Genomic DNA, 19,497 nt, shown 5'->3' with positions numbered 1-19,497 from the left:
CTCAACCTGTTTCCTAAATGCCATAAAATGCAGCAGCATAATAATTAGCCTCAATATTTATAAATATTCATTTTGAAAGGTTTTTGTTAGCTTCCTTATCTGTTAACCTAAGATCTTCTTATCTAATTGTAATATCTTAGGAAGGTTCCTGCAAAAGACTACATATTTTGCTACTAATTACAAAGAAAACAAAATGGTCAATTCTGTTGTTATACTTTAAAAAACTTCCTGTTAACTATTAGTGTAACCTTCTTTCCCCAGAATAACCACTTTTTTTTTTTCCTCAGTGCAGAGCAGGTCAACCGAACACAAATGTGAAATCTGGCAACATACAGGACAACCTTTCCCTCAAATAAATTAATAATTACCTGGGTTTGATCAATTTCCGTTATTATAATCAAGGGAATTATTTCATGGGAGATCATCTGGACATAAACAATCAGTTATAAACTCCACCCAGATATACAACATAACCACTACGCAACACTCACTCACATACTAGATAGGGACAAGTATTAGAAAATTAAAGAACATATAAACTAAAGCTTTTGGTGTTCTCCCCAACAGCCGCCTTCATGGGCAGAAAAAAAAAATCATTGTTGTCAACACGTATTTGTTGCCAAATAAAGTGTATGAGTCTTTGTCTTTTTCCCAGTCCACTCTCCTCTCTTATCCTCCCTCTGTGGTTGGGTTGAATCATTAATATCCCTACTGGCTGACAGAGCCTTGTCATCTGCTTTGACCCTGTGATGGTAGGTTACCTATGGAGAATAACCTCTCTGCGTGTTTCCCAAGGGCATCTTCACATTTCATCATGAACAAAGTCCTTTTACAGGGAGAGAGATACAGGGTGGGAATGGGGCCACTTGGATTTGAGTGCAAAAAGGGAGCTCTCATCAGGAGTGAGGAACCCGTCATTATACCCTATAATAATGTTAATATAAGAAGTCGTTTACTGTAGTGCCATGTGATATATTTAGTTTTAACCATTTGTTTTATTTTTGCTGAAACACTCTCTCATCTTTCTAATTAAATCAGATTCATATGTTTTCCCTATCAGTCTAAATGTGATCCCTACATCCCTTCCTTATAATCCTCAGCTGTTGAAAACTTGACATGGGCTTTGCCATCTCCCTTCATCGCAATCACCATCATCAATTTGTCACGGCTCTTTGCGCACAGGTCTCATCTGTGCCCATATCACCTGTCCTTTTTCACCCTCCACTTAGGTGCTGCATTCATGTCCTTTTTGGCTACCAGCTCTGCCCTGACATACTGGTTCCTTCATCCCTGCCTGCCTGTGAAAGTATCTGTTGTCATCTGTGTATTCCAACCATTATCTTTTGACGTTTCTCTCCCTCCCAATGAAAGACAGTGTGTCTGAAAGCTTAGAGAGATATCTGTGATGCTGCCAGAGTGACAGCTCTGGCAGACGGGTTGTATCTCCTTTTGTGCTATTTATATGTTGTACTTATTCTTATCAGCTTTGAAGGTTATTACATACAAGAAAATATCACCATTAAATTTGCATCACCATTAAATCTCAATAAACATGGCTTCTTTTCAAGTTTTGTTGATACATGCATTTACATATTAGAATTTGTGTCAGCTTGATTAGTCATGTCATGGTTTACACACTTCCTTAGATTTTCCTCGTGTCTTTGTCGAGGACTGGCATATAAGAAGACCTTTTAAGGCAGCGGTAGCACATTTTAAGCCAAAATGTTTTCTCTCAGGTACTTTGTTCTGCACAAGTTGCCCCAGCTGAAGTTTCTGGACACCAGGAACGTAACCAAAAAAGAAGTGATGGAGGCACGGGCGAGAGGAGCATTCATGAAAGTGGTCAAACCCAAGTCAGAAGCTGTAAGTTAAGCTCTGTTTTATGTTTAAAAACACTTTTTAAGTAATAGTCTCTGAAATCTTGAGAGGATTTGTCACATTCATCCCTTTCTTCCCAGTTTCCTTTCTCTTCTGTATGCTTTCTTTCTTCCAGTGTGTGCTTGGCTGTCGGTCTCCTTTTACAAAGGTCCTGCTACTGTGGCCCTTTGAAAGGAGTCTCTCTTTACTTACTATTGAGTGCATGTGTATAAATGTGGGTGACCAAGGCCTGACCTGATTTCTTATGCATGAGCCCAGATCAAAGGCGACGGGCAGCTGTCCAGTTTGCAGTCGTGTTGCCAAGTGTGACATGGTTGGCGATTGGAGTGACAGCTCACGTACATGCTGTTCACAATCGCTTAATTATCCCAAGCCCTTGCACTTATTCCTCCCTCTCTTGTGTTGAGCCATACAGACTAATTAGACTTTGCAAGGTTTATACTGTAAATATACCCTCTTCACCCCCTTTTCCCCTTCTACGCCTTTAATAATGCAATATAAATGATTGGCTTTTCCCTAGATTTGATTTCATGTAATTGTAAGGTCATGAAATATTTACTGTTTGGATCAGATGAGCTTTGTCATTCCAAGATCTCTGGGACTCTGAAAGTGAGCCTGGGAGGTAAAAATGGATCCAGATTAGCAAGTGTAAAAACAAAATATTTATTGTTTCAGACAATCATCTAAGATAGTGCACTTGTTTAGTGTCAGTTCATGCAATCCTTTGTTCTTGATTTTTCATGCAAGTGGCAAGTGAGAAAGCAAAACATTGAAATAATTTAACCTCAGTCTGGCATGTTTGGTAGATGGAGAAAAGTGGAATGAAAACACCGCTCATCCACTTTATATAAAAAGAAACTAAGGACCTCTACAATGCTTTTTGGCAGAGTAAACTCACTTTATAAGATTTTATTTACATAGCCTGTCAGTGAAAAAGAAACGTTTGCCTTTGTCGTCACAACCTTGGATGAAAGGAGAGATAATCACTGATTCTAGCTGACATGGTGTGTGTGTGTGTGTGTGTCTTTGAACCTGCTGTATGTGATTATTTATTCCCTATGCAAAGTAAAAGGTTACTTCTTTGATGAAAACACATCTACCTCCCATTGCACACAGTACTTTGTGCGTCTGATCATACTTTTGCTATGTTATCCACAGTTCCTTATTAGCAGGGGATTTTTGCATGGACCTATCCCATGTCTAGGCCTTGGGTTGTCACAGCAGCATTTCTATAACATTTGTTTTGATTTAGATGAGACATGATGTGTCAACTATCACAGACTTGATGAGCCATGAGTGCCTCCCGGCTCTAATTGTCCACATCATCAGAATGATTGTAGGCTGACCAATAGTGCAGGGCCACCAATTAGCAAAACGTCTGCAACGGGACAGGAAAGCAGGGAGAGATGATGGCATAATTAGATATTTGTGTTTGCTTTTATGTCTGGTACAGCAGGGTGTTGCTCATAACAGTGGCTCATGGTACAGTGTCTGCCATTTGCTTCATTACAGAGGATGGTAATTAGCTGTCTCGCTGTCGCTTGCGCTACCATTTGAGTCTCAATTAGTGCAAGCATCGGAGGGAAAAATACAGGACCGCAGACATGATTTAAAAGGTTTTATGAAATTATTTGACTTTGGGTGTATCATTTTGGGTTTTTCATCTTTCATGCAGTTATTTTTCCTCCAAGACCTTAAATGGCAACTCTTGTTCCTGCTGTTTACAGTAGACAAATTAAAACCACATTAACGACAGCAACTGCAGCAGGGTTACAGGGATGCACGTCTGCTCATGACAGCATAAATCTGAAGAAAGAGCCCCTACTCTACTGAATCATTCCCAGTGCATGATGTACATATTGGAATAGTTAATGGCTTGCTAGAGACAGGACTGAACTTTCAAGACCTCACTTGAGTCATACTGGAGTGGAGTGTGACCACAGTTTAAACTCCTTTTCAATCATGCCATTATGGTATGGCACTGAGCTATGCAGTACCACATGGTTTCGATAAAACCGTTATGGTCTTTAGCACAATCTGAACACCATAACTTTGCATACAGCCCCAGTGTTTTCACAACCAGACAATCAATAACTGGTTGTTTGTAGGAAAAGGCACTCGCACACAAAAGCCTGACATGAGATTTGCATTTACAGTATTAACCAAAAACTGTAGCCTAATGTTTGTCCTCATATCACAGAGTCAAACGTTCACTGCAAAGACAAACATCCTGAAGAAAACAAGGGAGTTGTGCTCAAAGAAAGTAGCCATGTTCATACACTGGGGATAATTTTGTCACTTCTATAACTGTTAGTGTCTTCATGCACCAGCGGGCATGACGCTGTAAGTGGGTGACTGTCTTTGACTAGTCTGTATGTTTTGTTGTTTGCTTCAAGTAGCGAGGGGGGTAATTTTCTCTTTTGGGCTTTTGTTATATTGCGTTTCTGATTGGAGAGGACAAGTAGTTGGACAGAAACAGAGACAAAATTACAAAGACAAGAGAGAGAGAAAAAATTTTTATAAATACCTGAAACAAACAGAAAAACACAGCACGGACGATTGAAGTGTTTTCCCAAAACCACAACACTAAACAGAGTCAGAGTGGAAAAGCCTTGAGCTGTATTTTGGGAAATTGGGCGTGTTGGAATGCTATAATGTGATAATTCTCTTTGAGGACTTAGAGGTCATGGAATGAAATGGCATTAAACCACGTAGAGCCATTTGGACTGTGTTGGGCTGCTTTTGGAAAATGCATGTGGTACTTCTTGGCTCGGTTCCTCCACCTCCCTCCGCTCTGCCGCGGAGCCCACATATGCCGCCAAACCCTTGGATTAAACTGTCAATGTCTATCAAAGCACTGACAGTACGTTCTGTTTTCAAATCCCAAGCACTCCTAAAAAAAATTGTGCAGCAAATTTAAATAGTAGAATAACATTTACTCCCCCTTGCCACATGTTAAGAAGTGTTTCTCAGTGAATGAAGCATCTCCATGGTCCCCCCTCACTGAGCAGTGGGTATAAATGTTCCTCAGGTGCCTCTTAGATTTTGCCTGGATGTGAAGTATTTGACTTGATTTTCTAGCACGAGCACAAGTTGTTGTTTTTTTCCACAACCTTTCAGCATAATGATGTAAAGCAGACTGCACTGCAGGGTGGCTTCAGCCAGGTCCCATGAGTCTCTGCACACAGGGTAACGGTTCTTCAAGGGAATTGACAGTGACAGGGCCAGGAAAGTCCTCAAGTGGATCTTTTCAGTTCTGTTTTTTTCTTGCCCAGACACTAACCTGTTTTACACAGCAGCAGACAGCAGTTCATTTTAAGTTTGCACTGAAGTGAAGCAATCCAAATCTTAAGATCAGCTGCATGGTTTTAGACCCATGATTGTGCATTATGTGATGCATGATTGTGGCTTTCTTTGTTATGCAACTCTGGAAAAAGATGAGGCATTTTTGCTGTAGTTGTTTTGCTTCCTTTTCAATTCTCAAAGGTGCCCTGCAAAGCATGTTGCCACGTTCATCTCTGTGCTTGAGAATTATGAGTTCCCCAAAGTTCTCAAACATAACAGACAGCATGCAATATAGCGCTTTGTGAATGTGCCTTCAGTGGGTTTGCTGAATCATTTTACTGAACAAATGTGTCCTCAGAGAAAACTCAAAGAATATGGTTCTCAGCAGGGGAAGGAAATATAACCCAACAGATAACTGTGGAGGCAGGTTTATTACCACTCTTCCCTCTCTGCTAGCTTCTGCATTTGCACTGGCTATTATGCATACAGAACCCTGATTTGTCACCTGTCTTTCATGACACATTACGGAATCAATATGTATATAGTAGGTTGAGTAAGATTAACAGCGCGGGTTGAGTAGGAGTTGTGGGCAAAACGTAACTATATTGAGTGCCTGTCTGCTTTATGTTCAGAGAAATAAACTTAGAGACGATTTGTTATCCGTTTGCCTTTGAATTATGTTCTTTTCCCCATCTTACATAATGTCTTATCTGTTAATTGCACTTCGGCACTTGAGACAATGCTGTTTTTCATCATTTAATGACAGCATATCCTAAACGTTAACAGATGTTTATATTTGTTTGGAAGTGTTTACTTTGGATGATAGACGTAATACGCAGCATGTTTGTGTCAGATGTTTTTAAGGAGCCACATGTTCCTTCTCTCAGGTATTTGTCTGTCCATATCTGTGAGGTGTGTATTGCTCCGTGTGTGTTTCTCTGTAACTCATTCTTACTGGTGAAGTATGAGCCTGTCCAGTGTTTGGTCCCGGTCACGCCGGGGTTATAAGCCACAAAAATAACAGCAATTAGAAGGAGTGACTCACACTGTCCACATAAATCTTCTAAGCCCTGCATATCATAAATACACTGTAAAACTTTAGAGCATAATTAATTGTAAGTAATAGTGCCAAGACTCATTTATTGCCTGTTTCAAAGCCTGGAGACACAGGTGCATGACCTCAGTGTCACATCACTCTCACAAGTGAAAATGATAGATTATTCATTTTTGGCTAAATGCAGAGCATGAAAACAAATGTGTTTAGCTAAGGCCTTTTATGAGAAGCTGAAGGGGCTGTGTTACATTAACTGATTTTCATCTCCTTTGCTGGCATCTAGCACAGAGAAGGAACGCCTCTGCGGTGAAGCATTTGTTGTCTCGACATCTCTCGTGTTAAGAGATGGAGTTTGAGGCCTGTCAGCAAACAGGTCTGGACTGGCCGGCAGTAATGAGATGTCTTTCACCCCCATTTTGATGTAACGTTTTCCTACACTTTGACAAATCATGCCATTGTTTGTAGTAACTTTTTCTTTATTTTTATAGTGTAAGACTGGTAAGTGAAATGATATTGAATCCCTGGAAAGCCAAGCCTTTGCTTTTTACACACACAGTTCTACCTACATCCTTTATATGCCTTAGTGAAGGCATATAATATATTGTGACACAGAAAACTGCAGAGAAATAACACACTTCCTCCTTCCAGTATGACTGAGCCCTTATCATTTTTGGACATGCGTAAAATAGATTCTGCACACATCCCTGCATCTCACAGTCATTATGTTCCTCTATAAAACTGAACCTAATTTCATCGCATGCCAAGGGGTTGCAAAACTTAACAGTCCCTGCACATTAACTGTAGCAACAATATCATAGCCACTAAGGCATCTCTTCAATTACACTTCTCATCAAATGATGCTTTTAGCTCTTACACAGTGCTGTGTCCCAGTGTGTTGGCCTATCAGTCCAATCAGAGCTAATCCTCTCTGTTGGTCTCGTTGGTGAGAGGAAGATGCTGCCATAGCCTAGATGAAAAGCAGCAAAAAAAAAAAAAAAAAACCTCTTCTCATCCCAAACCCACTGGGTGTTTCCACTAAATTGTGCCAAACTTTAAATCTTTCAGAGATATTAGTTGTTCCTCTGCCTGTCTCTTTTAGTTGATGTTGATAGTACACATTAATCACTGTTTCAGCCCTCGCTTTTACAATTTACTTTGAAGCCGACTGTCACGTGCAGCTTTGCTTTAATTCTCATTCAGATTTTTATCAGATAATTCAAGTAAAGTTGTTGTTTGTGACATGCACATAAAAAGGCTAAGAGACGGCATTTAAGATGTGTGCCAGATGAAGTGTGTAGTCTGTATACAGTAAAACTGTCTCACAGGTTTTGTTTCTAGATAGGGACAAAAGAAAAAGTTTGTTAATGTGTATGAAACTGTACATGTTTTAGTAGTGTATATGCACAAACATGGTGGCACTAGATGTTTCCCTTCCCGTGTGCCGAATTATTTGAACTTTGATTCATTATACAAGTTGTCTGTTCTTCAGTGCGGTGTTAATGGAGATGGAGTCTTCTTTCAGCAGCTGCAACTTTCATGCAACAGAGGATGGAGCCAGAGCTGAAAGTCCTCTCCACTGAAGTTTGTGCTTACACAGGCCTCTTTTGTGGTTTTTAGAGCTTGTCAGACATGTCAAGCACAGGCTAGAAAAAGTATATTGTTTCCAGCCACTTGGATTCCTTTCCCTCTGACATCTGCCACTCTGCTGAGATGATAAATTCTTGCCTCATTAAGCGTGGGTGTGGGATTACAGGCTGACAACACATTAATCACTGGGCTGGGTGGCAGCAGCCCTGCACCAGCTACAGGCATTGTTAACCAAACTTTTATAATGTGTCACTCTCCTCTCTGACAGCCCATAATCAATCATCCTGATTGGCAGGGCTGATAGATTACACTATTTATACTTTCTGTAATGAAAGCTAGTGTTTCCACCTACTGTCATTGTCGAGACGATGATAGGCCACACCGTCCAGCTTGAATGGAGGGACATACAAAAAGAGACAGAGTGAAAAGAAAGGGTAGGCAGACCTTGGCGCTGCATTGTGAACTTAAAACAGACACTTTTGAGCTCCGTGGTGAGAGGGTGTATTCTACGAGCCTGCATTGTTCCTCATGCACGGTATAGCTTAAAGGCAGTCTTCACACCATCGCTGAGCTATTGTCATCTTTGTCACTATCAGTGGCAGGCCGTGCTCTTGCACGTAAAACTCTGCTTTGTCTGCGGTGGGATTCAGTTTCCTCGTGACCCCGCTGGTGAGGTGAGGTTTTGTGTTCAAAGCCTCTATTTCTGACAGAAAGTGAATGATTTACACATGTATAACAACAAAATGACAGGGCACCATTTACTGTATGTGTGTACTTGTCAATGCACAGAGGTCAGCAGGATAATGGATTTCACCGTTTTCTCACTAAGAGCTTTAGAACTGTGTTACATTGCTTTACAGCCCCCCTAGCAGTCATTTTTTCGCATGGGAACTTGTGGATGAAATGACACACTGCTGGTAGCCTTCAAACATAATAAGGTTATGTTTCTTTTTTGTTCATTTTCAGCCATACATCTTTGTCTGGAATTAGAGATGTCCACAGCACATTGAGAAAGGATATTGAATACGAGCTCTTAGTTGAGAGGCTGCCAAGCATTTGGAGAAAAGAAAAGACATGAGAAAAAAAAACAGTCCATGTTTTTGACAGGCAGTAAATCTGAGACTTTTCTTATGAGATAGCATGATGTCAGGAAATTAGGCAACTAGACCATATTATGGAAAACCAGGTAATTTACCCTCAGAGATGCAACTGCAAATAACTAGCAGGAGGCCACATCCCTGACCTGACATTGCTTTGTGTATAATGCAAAATTTAGTGACATGCTCAATGGGTTCTGTCAGTTGCAGGATTGAATTCTCTGCCTACTGTGTCTCCGTTTTGAGCATGCTGGTCAATTATTTCTGAGGCTGTCAGTGCGTAGGGAGACACTGTTATTTAGTATGTGTTAACTTGGCATCATTAAGACACTCGCCTGACAGAGAATAGCACACCTGAATGTTATTTATTTTGATTCCCTGACAGGGGTAACCTTCAAACACATTGACCTCTCCCTATTTTGCGTTTTGTGAAATCCCACTCGGTCCATTAGAAACAGGAGCTGTCGAGACAGTAGGGAATCAAATGACCGAGAGTCGTCTAATCTAACACAGTAATGCACAAGAGTAGCTTCCATTTGTTTGGACAGATTGCTCTGATCACATGGCGGCAGTTCAGTGTCTAACCATGCTTGCGGAGTAGACATCACTGTCCACACACTAACACACAGAGAAATGTTATATTATCATAGATCTGTGTTTTTGCCTGCAACCACTCAGAAATGAATACAGCCGTTTTATGTTGCGTGGTCCTTGAGCAGAAACACTGGCACCGCAATGTTTTATTTTTGTTTTATGTGACAGCTAGAGCCATTGCATGTACGCATTGTGGTTTAACACTAGCATGTTGAAGGAGTAGTTAAAAGATGCTTCAAATTTTAAATGACAGAGACTGTCTAAGCTACACAGTTTGGATGGAGTATATCATAATTACAAGAACCTCAGCGGTATTTGGGCCGGCTGACTAACTGGAACATTTGGGGTTTCGATATAACAAGTATAAAATTTGAATTCTGTGGGAGAACGAGAGTTATCATTCTACACTGACCCTCCTAATCCTCAGCCGCCACCAACCAGTCCTGGAGATGAATGTGAAACCTGATCGAGTATTGCCTCAGCATCACCTCTGTACGGCAGGATGACATGATTAGGAGGTGGCAGCTTCTGTAACAACATCTCTGCATTTATCTTTCTTCTCTCTCTCTCTACACATATATATCTGTCACAGTTTGTGTGTGTGTGTGTGTGTGTGTGTGTGTGTCTCACTTGCTCACGTTCTCTGTCTGTCTGTCTCTTTCCTCTCAACAAGTCAGACTACTCTATAATTAATGTCCCTGAGGGCTATCTGCAGGTCAGGCAAGGGGGGTGCTGTTGAGACAGGTAGTCCTGACACCTCTAGCTTTGTAGCCTATGCATGTGGGTGGGTTGGCTGCGGCTGTGGTGGGGCAAGCAAAGCTAGAGATGAGGGCTAGAGCATGTTTAAGTTTGAGCCTAACAAGGAGAATACTGTAAGTTGAAGGAAACTAGGCCTCAGTGTGCGACCTTTCTACCTGAGAGGCAAAAAGGATGGTTTTTCACAGGATTAACCAGACAAGTCTGGTGCATTAAGGGCTTAGTCTGCCAGGAGCCTCGTATATGAGTGTCAGAGGGGGAACGTACAGTTTCAAGACGATCAGCTCCACATGCATTTTGGCACTTATGAGATAAATGGTGATTAATAGTGAGTAGTTTAACTGAGCACTGAATTTGTGTAAAGACAAATAAATAAAGGATTTTTACATCTGGTCCAAATGTTCAGTTAGTCAAAACTTTGCGTAGCAATCTTGAACATGTGAATTTGGTGTCACTCTTTATGGTGTGTTGCCTCACATTGCTTTTTGAAAAACCTTACAGACTGTTCTGCTGGTATATATGTTTGAAGTGTGCCCTGAACACAACGCACTTCCCCTATGTGTTTTTCCAAAAGCCACACACTCTGTTCCTCTGCATTTCACAAAAACAGCAACTCCCTCTTTTCAACACACTGAATAGCCACTCATCCGTGTATTTTTCTTCTTTTTTTTTTTGCTGGTGGAGTTTTCTCTTTTTTTTTCCCTTCAGGTTTTGAATAAAGGGAGAAAAAGGATGAGAGAAGCAGGGTGATGAACAGGGCATGGACAGCAGCAAAAGAGGAAATGAAGCTGAGACGGTGGAGGAGAGGGAGACATTCTTGTTTATCAGTGGAAATATGTGAAAGAGCAAAGGCTGCCCAGAGTGCACTAGGGGTCATTGTCAGGGAAGGAGGCAGAAGGGTCAAGTGACACTCAGACAACATTTTTCTGTCATTTATGGGAGTGTTGGAGAGGGTTGTGAAGAACTGGCCTCAGATTGCAGGGCACTGATGAGCAGTGAAGTAGGTGAAGATCCTTAATCATCAATCTGCAAAGAATTTATCATCTTTTTTGGGTTGTATTGTTGTGATGAGAGCTTAGTGAAGATGCAAGTCTTCAGAAGTATGATGAAAGTCTAACACCTGAAACCGTTACATGCTTAAACAAAGAGTATTAAGCTCTTTTTTTTTTAATAGCCTGGCTTTTTTTTCACTGTCAAATTATTTGCATCTTTCAGTGGTTATCAAAGGCATTATAACCTCTGACACTTTCATTCGGTTTCTATTTGCAGTTGGCATTCTGCTGCAAGCTGACAGATTTGTAATGCCTCTTCCCAGAATAGGTCTGACTTCTATGCACTGTACTATACTTAAGAAATTCCATCAGAGCCAATGAGCTGTAAAGGTCTGTAATAAGATATCCTGTGAGATGCACTGTAAGTCCTTATTACTAACATATATTTTATTTCAAGGGTAACTTCTCCAGACAGTGTAGAACAAAGGTTTGTTATTTCATCAAGTCTGATTAAGAGAATACAGGAAGTACTGTGCTGCGGAAGGGGTGGCAAACAAAGCCATTTTGACAGATAATGGATCTCTATTTCTCTTTATAACAATTTGTCTGCCTTCCTTGTTCTCATTTACCTTTATCACAATGATAGAAAGACGTCCTTGTTTGAACTGACAGAACTGAACTTGTAGTACGAACCCGTGTTGTCCCCATTCTGTACGAAATATCTTTTATTTTGTTAAAACCTACAACTGTAACCCATAGCCCATACATTTAATATCATATGATAATAAGTATCCCCTGGATCACCTGATATGCTGTTTCCATGCAGCAGGCAGATGGGAAGGGCACAATGGGCATCACTTGACAGCGTTTGCCTGCCAACTGGCAAGGTCCGTTACCAGACGTGTTCAGAGTAATGTGAGAGGTGGGCGGTGCTGCAACGGCTCAGACTTTCATCACACCTGTGCAAAAAGGCAGAGTGCAGAGCAGCCTGGCCATGCTACCTTTCCCCCTTTAAGGGAATAATGAGACAGCATCGGATCAGATGGGCTCACATCCTGTCAGACTCATCAGATTTCAGATCGACTGCTTTTGTCAACTGAATTCAAGACATCTTCTTTCTTTCTTTCTAGGAGGGTTTTTAAAGATAATGTGTAACAGTAATGTCACTGATACCTCACTGGCTCTAACTAATGCTAATGAAGCATGGTATATTATTTATGAGCTATCAAGGTGATCAAAAACTGAAGCCCTAGCCTAGGATCCAAGCCAAACCAGCAGGCCAGAAATACTGAGGCAAAAACTCGGATGCTACTTTCAGTTCTTCCTCTCACTTAGTGCCCTCTGTCACAGATGTCATTCTTTCATGACACCTGTCTGCCCTTCCCTCTTGTCTGACTGTCCCATCTCTGTCTCTGTGGGGTGGAACTGTTTGTTTTGGGGGGTTTGTTTATGGAGGGAAGAAAAACCCCGCTGCTCCAGGCTGCCTCTAGTCTTTCAGCTCATCACACAGAACATGACAGCCTTCCTTCTCTTTGGTGCTGAATGAGCCGTTTCTCTTGTCCCCATGGGGAGTCGAGATTTTCTGCTTCACTCTCTCTTTCTTGAGCTTCACTTCAAGACAGTGGATCAATAATGTGTGCGCGAGCGAACACTGCCTGCTTTGGGCCATGTACACAAACATTGTGTAATTTACCAGTGATATGGTTTGAGGTTATGTACCAGTTCAGTCCAAGAGGAATGCACGTTTCATTTAATATAGTTATCTCTCAGTATTTTGTCTTCCACACACAGAGTGTCCTTGAATAGAAATGCATTAACAAAAACAGGCTCTTTTGGAATTATCATAAACCAAGCCCAGTCATACAATATCCAAAATCATCAAATACTTGTGTTTTATTGGCTAGCATATTTTCATTGATGCTGTGTGATACCAATGTAATTGGTTCAGTTTGGACACTACAGCTTCTAATGATTGCAATGAAATTAGGGTAAACGTGAATGACTATGATACTGTGATTGGCCCACAAATGAGAATGATGAGAACTCAGACACCGACAACTTGTAGCTTGTAATTATGCTGTTTTGCTGACACACACTGTAATTATGTTGCTTACTTTAGCAATGATGTGTTAAGCACTGAAGTGTTCCCAGTATAATGTCTGTGAATTAAGTAGGAGTTCAGAACCCTGGAAATGCAGTTGAAAGTCTACTCACCGGCCACTTTATTAGGTACACCTGTACAATTGTATGCAATTCAGTGCAACACTTTCACCTTAACATCTGTGTCGATGAAGCTCAAAATGTTTGTTTTTGGTGAAATTGTCATAAATGTATACTTTTAATTATATGTTTATTTAGTTTGTAGACAGAGGAAATGGGGATTCACAGAAAATGAATGCTAATATTCATACTGAGTGGTCTCCCACCGGCCTTCTAAAGCCCCCAGTTCTAAGCCAGCTCCGAGTTACACTTGTTTTGTAGACTGTTTCAGTCCTTCATGTTTCCTCTTTTTTCTAGCATTTAAGTTTCTCTTTGGAGTATCATCATGGAGCACATCCAGTAATCCAAAGGTATAACAGGAAAACCTTGAGTTCACACAAGCACACTCAGGAGTTATTGTCTGGCTGGTGTGCGCAAGTTGTGTGTATTTCTTTTTGCATTTCTTTGTGTATTTTCTTCAACATGGAGTCAAGACCGAATCAGCTGTTCGTGCAACCTTCTTGCATTACATATACACACATGCAGACACTGACACAATTCTCAGACATGTACAAAAGCCCAATTGCACAGTAGCAAATACACAAAAATACTCACACACCTAAAGAAGGGGCTGTGCCTCCAGGGGCCACGTCAGTTACCTGCTGACACACAGGCTAGTGATTGATGAGACGCCGGGGGCGCTGGAGTAGACTTTGTCAGCTGCTCATAATTTATACATCTTATCTCCATCAGAAGAAAAGACAGAGTGCCGCGTTGTGTATATGGAGATGAAAACACTGGGCTTGTTTAGGCAGCGGTGACAGGGTAGCTGCTAGCTGTTAGCCGTGGTGCAGAGTGAGAACTCTGATTGCTATCTGTTAGCTTTCTCACTAGGTCCCTCTGTGGCCAGAGCCTTCACTTCTTTGCCTGTGTCGAATCCTCTGTCTGTCTGTCACTCACTTTCATTGCCTCTCTCTCTCATGTTTCCCTTTCTCTTTGTGTCTCCTTTTCTCTTTCAGTCTCACTCTCTTGTCTCCATTTCTCCTCTGCCCTCCTTTCTTTTCTCTCTCTCTTTTTTATTCTTTATCTCCTGCCACATTCTTAGGCCAGACAAGTCCCATCCTCTGCTGAAAGCTAATGTCTCATCCTATGTCCACTCACATGGCGGAAGGTCAGGGCAGAGGCAAGGCTCCAGTTACACAACAATTAGCACTGTCAGCATCATTTGAAATCAATGAATCAAGGCTAAAAGATTTATTTTAAAATAGTACAGGTGAGATTTATTTGGAATTTACAGAATTAAACATCATAACATTAATTATGGCGCAAGCAAGGACTTGTAATTGTCATGTCCCAGTATACTGTATTGCGGTGCCTTTCTTTGTGAGTACTTAAAATAATCTTTACAGGATGACTAGAGGGGTCTGTGTTTTAGAAGAAGAGACAAAGAGCACACTTTTTCTAATAAACACAAACACGGTGTCTTGTTGATTTAAAAATTTCTCTTGTAACTGTTGTGATTTTTATTTTTATTTTACTGGAGTTCAAGCCAAGAAACAAATACGTGACCTTGCATGGAGCTTGTCAGTAGTAAACGAGTCTGACTCCTGTTGCCCTGTACACTTAGTGTTTGATATTGCCTTCTGAATGTGAAAAGAAAGTTGATCAACCCACAGAACTCCACCTTACTCTCCTCCGATTGTCTTTTAGCACGCTTTGTTCTCGATAATTGTGTTCAGATGTCTTTAAGGCTGTCAGTCAACTACCGCACTAGCAAAACAGCTTTGATTCCATAACCCCTTCCCATTATTGATCTTACCTCGTAGATAAAAGAGTGCTCTTTCTGAAATCATGCATTTTTCATTGTGGTATCAATGGCAACCGTTGCATTTGGCATCCCACTTAGCTTAAAGCTATACTCACAAATGTGTGTGTGTGTGTGTGTGTGTGCGTGTGTGTGTGTGTGTGTGCTGTCTGTTTTGCTTTATTGATTCAGAGAGTTTGCATCTTGTATATTTGAGATATCAGTCGTTTGGTAACATTTCACTTTGTCTTTGATCAGCCTGATCGTTGTAAACAGCCACAAAGAATCGAGCTAATTATTCTAATTAATGTGTTTTGGTGGAGATTAGCATTGTGCTTTGCATTAATTATTCAAGTTGATACATTTTGGCATAATTTTGAAAGTGTGTGTGTGGGGGGGGGTAATTCAAATCCCCATAATGGCTCACACCACTGCTTTGTCTATTTGGACAGTCCTCTGTACATGTCCCTCCTTTTTTCAGTATTACATGCACATTGAATGTTTTTCTTGCTAATATTTCTATACTGTTTTACAATGTTCATGCTGTATTCTTACCAGATATATGCCTTAAAGGAAAATGTTCAATATAACCTTTCTCAACAAATAGTAGTTGGCATTGCGGGTGCTGGTGCTTGGGTGTTAAACAACACTTTGGACCATGGACAGACAAATGAGAGAGTCCTCCTCTCTAATAGAACCTAAAAAGATGAAAAATATAGTGCAGGAGGCAGGAAGGACTAGTCAAAGAGGTGACCATCAGCATCTCAGCAGCATGGCTTGGCAGCCTCCAGCCTGTCATGGTGTAATTGGGGAGAAAACATATATGGGAGCAAATAACCCCTTGTCAGGGGCATTAAAAGGAGATGTTGTGACAACTGAGAGCCCTGCCAGCTGAGCACAGTAAAGTGGAGGGAAAGAATAAGGCCCATCAAATGGAAAAACCTGCTTGGAGCAACCTTACATCCAAATGTTCAAAATAATTGTTGACCGGTAGCAGGATACAGCATCCATGTTTGTTTGTGGAACTAAGAGAAAAACAGAGGCTTGTCACTTTTGTTGCTGTTGTTGTTCATTCGCTGCCATCCTTTGATTGATTTGGCATGTCTGCTTTGATGAGTATAATTTAAAAATGGTAATAGCAGAAGTGCCCAGCCCATATTACTATGGAACGGCATAACGGTAGATGAACAGCAGAAAATATAGCTCCCTGTCAAAACTGAGAACTGAAGTGTAGATGGGGAAACGAGCAGACAAAAGTTCTTAATATAAACAGATGGTTTTACTCTGTGCGAAGTGACATTTTCAGTCATTTTTGAGTACTGTATGTGTATGTGTATGTGTATATGAGACAATGCTAAACTTTTACTAGAATTCTTATAACATGTATTTTATAACATTATTATTCTAACATTTAATTGTATAGCATTTATTTTGTAGCGTGTCTAATTTTACCTAAAATAATATGGCCAGTGTATGGGCTTTTATTATTGGATGATATAGAAAACAAGAAGCCCATTCCTAGGATTTCTATGGTGATCTGAGGATTCCATAGAGAGGCCCCTGTGGTGCCATTGAAACCCTCCTTAGGCAATCTTTGTTTAACAACTAAATATCTCTTTTAATCGAGTTAGATTTTGGCATGGTATTTCAGCCGCCCAAATTATTGAATTATCTAAGGCTCTTTCTTGTGCTTATCTTTCACTTTTCCCCCAAAGTGTTCTTTACAATCACCACAAAAGAATTTCCCTGTCTCTCCCAAACCTCCCTTGCACTTAGAACCTGCCTGACCCTGCCATTCAACAGAGTGTGTCAAAATGTTAATGAGCACCCCCACCCCCAAAAGTGCTTAGAGGTTAAATAAAGTCCTCATAAGCTGTCGTTCGAAATTCAATAATTTATTTACTTGGCATGTTTCCACTCTCCCTGCCATTCTGCTTCATTTCTTATTTCTGTCCAGGGACAGGGCTTGTCTTGTTGTGTTTTGTTAAAATTTTTTTGTGTGAGGCAGCCTTTGTCTGTGTGCAAGATTGCTGCTTTAGCTCGCTGGCCCCCCTCATTAATCATCTGGTCAGATTATTTATAATGCGGCAGCCAAGCCGCCACCTCGGTTGCCATTGGCTTTTGTCACCGTGGCACTCTGTTTTGTGGCAGGAGGAAGCCTAATTATTAACTGTTAAGATGACAGCCAGCGCTGTTCCGTCAACACGGCTGGCTGACAGTCGTGCTGAAGTGATAGCCCACTGAGCAGCCACAGATCAGCTATAGCACATTGTAAAGCTCAATCTAATTTTCTTGGTCTTAAAAGTATATTTTGACACTTTGAATTAAAAGGAGTGACAAATCACCACTTTGTCTTTTTCTTTTTTATATATTTAAACTAATCCTTACCAACTGTATGAATTGTATCTGGTGGAAAAAAAACAAACAAAAAATGTCTTTTTATACATCAACATGCCGTTTTTTATTTAGAGTGTAAAATATTTGTCTCAAGACACCTGTCACATGCTTGCATTAAGCATATGCTTGTCTGATTTGGTATTTACTTTTCAGATTCAATTGTGAGAAAAATTGCAGGTGTCATCTTCCAATAGAATTGCTTGATTTAACTCAACAGTTTATTGACGGTGCTTCCTAATTTTGTATGAACTGGTTCTGACAGAGGGTGCTAGTTTCTTCTTATTATTAATCATTATTACTGTTCTTGTTGGATACAGACTAGCATGAATAATTAAATCACTCCCTTTACTGCACAATTCCAAACCTTACATATCCTGGGAAGATTGAGGTGGTGCTGGACTTGAAGCGTCAAAAAGATATATTATGTATCTTGTGGTGAAGGAAAAAAGAATTAGTGAAAGCCTCCTGGAGAATGACAGTCTTTGTTATTTGTCTTCTGACTCCTTAGCAGACAGCTATCAGGAAGAAAGAGAACTCACTGTGCACCACTGAGAGAAGAAAATATGTGAGTCAGACATTTCCCTCCTCCCTCCTTTCCCAAACTTGAGATCCCCCTTCCAGAAATGAAAAGGATCAAGTTGCTGTCACTGTCACCGAACAAACATAAACTTTTCTGGCACCTAATAAATAGGCAGTGTGGCATTGTTCTCAAAGCCAGACAGGTGTGTCTGCCTCAGTGATGATGGATTCCATTATTCTGTATGGAAAGCCTGTTGGCTTTCTTGTCATATGTCGTCACACATCTCTCTCCTGAGAGAGAAAAGTTTGAAAGATGGCCAAAAGTAATTACACAGACGCTTCCCTGATGCTGTTGCCATGTGTTTTCTCCTGCTCATCACCACTAAAGGTAGAAAAAAAAATCTGTTACCCGCAGCCATATTTCACAGGGAGATGAGGAGTGCAGACATGTTGGTGCTCTGCTGCTCTTCTTGTTGTGCTGATTGCTAACTCATTAACCCATCCTAGCTATGTAAAGCTAGCTGTGGGAATGGGCCCTGGGCAGTTTTACTCATCACCGAGGTGGAGCAGTGGGCCCTCATCTGGGTGTGCTGTGATGACATTATTTGCACTTGAATGGCAGGTACATCAACATCTCTTTGTAAACGTATCAAAAGAGAGACAGTGGCACCGTTGTTCTCTTTGCAGCTCACTTGGGTTGCTGACAGCTTGCTGATTGATATTATCATTCTTAATGTCAGTAAATAGTGCCATGCCAGATAAAGAATCAGTTTCCCCTTGGTGCTGGAGAGCTCATTTATCTTTCTGCAGTTTGCCCTGGCATATACTGAAATTGGAGCCGGAAGTAGTCTTCCATTTCAGTCAGAAAAGGATGTGTGGGTCCCCCCCCCTCCTAATCTTCCCTCTCTGCCTCACTTTGTCTTCTTGTCTCTGTCTCCCCAGTTATTCTGATTCTGAGTGAGTGAGACTTAACTGGGAGGAAAGATAGAGCTTAAGTCAGTTGTAATATGTTAAGACAACTCTTGATTAGATTCTGTCTCAGTGAAATCAGTGTGTCTCTCCTGCGCCAGCCTGCCCGACCTCAAACACTAGCTTAACAATGAACAGATAGCAGACTGCTCAAGAGGCCTTCCGTGAATTTGTTACCAAAATAAAACTGTTGCTCGAGTGATACTTCAACAGGTGAGCCACAGAATGATATCTCTATTACATTATATGTGCCGTAAATTTTCTTGCATTGGGGGGGGGCATGCATTTAATGAGTTCTTGCAGAGGAACCAGGGTAGAAAACATGAGGACATTAAGCCTTTCCGTAACTGTACTGTGGCCACCCAA

At 40.9% G+C, this 19,497-nt stretch overlaps 1 protein-coding gene across 2 annotated transcripts in view; it reads left to right on the top strand.

The window, feature by feature from the left end:
- Window positions 1-19,497, top strand: part of lrmda (leucine rich melanocyte differentiation associated) — a 195,674-nt gene that overhangs the window by 130,313 nt on the left and 45,864 nt on the right. The window contains exon 5 of one of the 2 annotated variants that reach the window (XM_020603237.1): window positions 1,737-1,863. The exons of the other annotated variant lie outside the window; for it this stretch is intronic. Within the exon in view, the coding sequence (XP_020458893.1) occupies window positions 1,737-1,863 (127 nt within the window). The remainder of the gene's footprint in view (window positions 1-1,736; window positions 1,864-19,497) is intronic. 2 annotated transcript variants of the gene reach the window in all.

The sequence above is a fragment of the Monopterus albus genome, unplaced genomic scaffold, assembly GCF_001952655.1.
Source record: "Monopterus albus unplaced genomic scaffold, M_albus_1.0 scaffold60.1, whole genome shotgun sequence".
NCBI lineage: Eukaryota > Metazoa > Chordata > Actinopteri > Synbranchiformes > Synbranchidae > Monopterus > Monopterus albus.
Note: the sequence above shows the minus strand (reverse complement) of the source record. Positions and strands in the feature narration are given on the sequence as shown.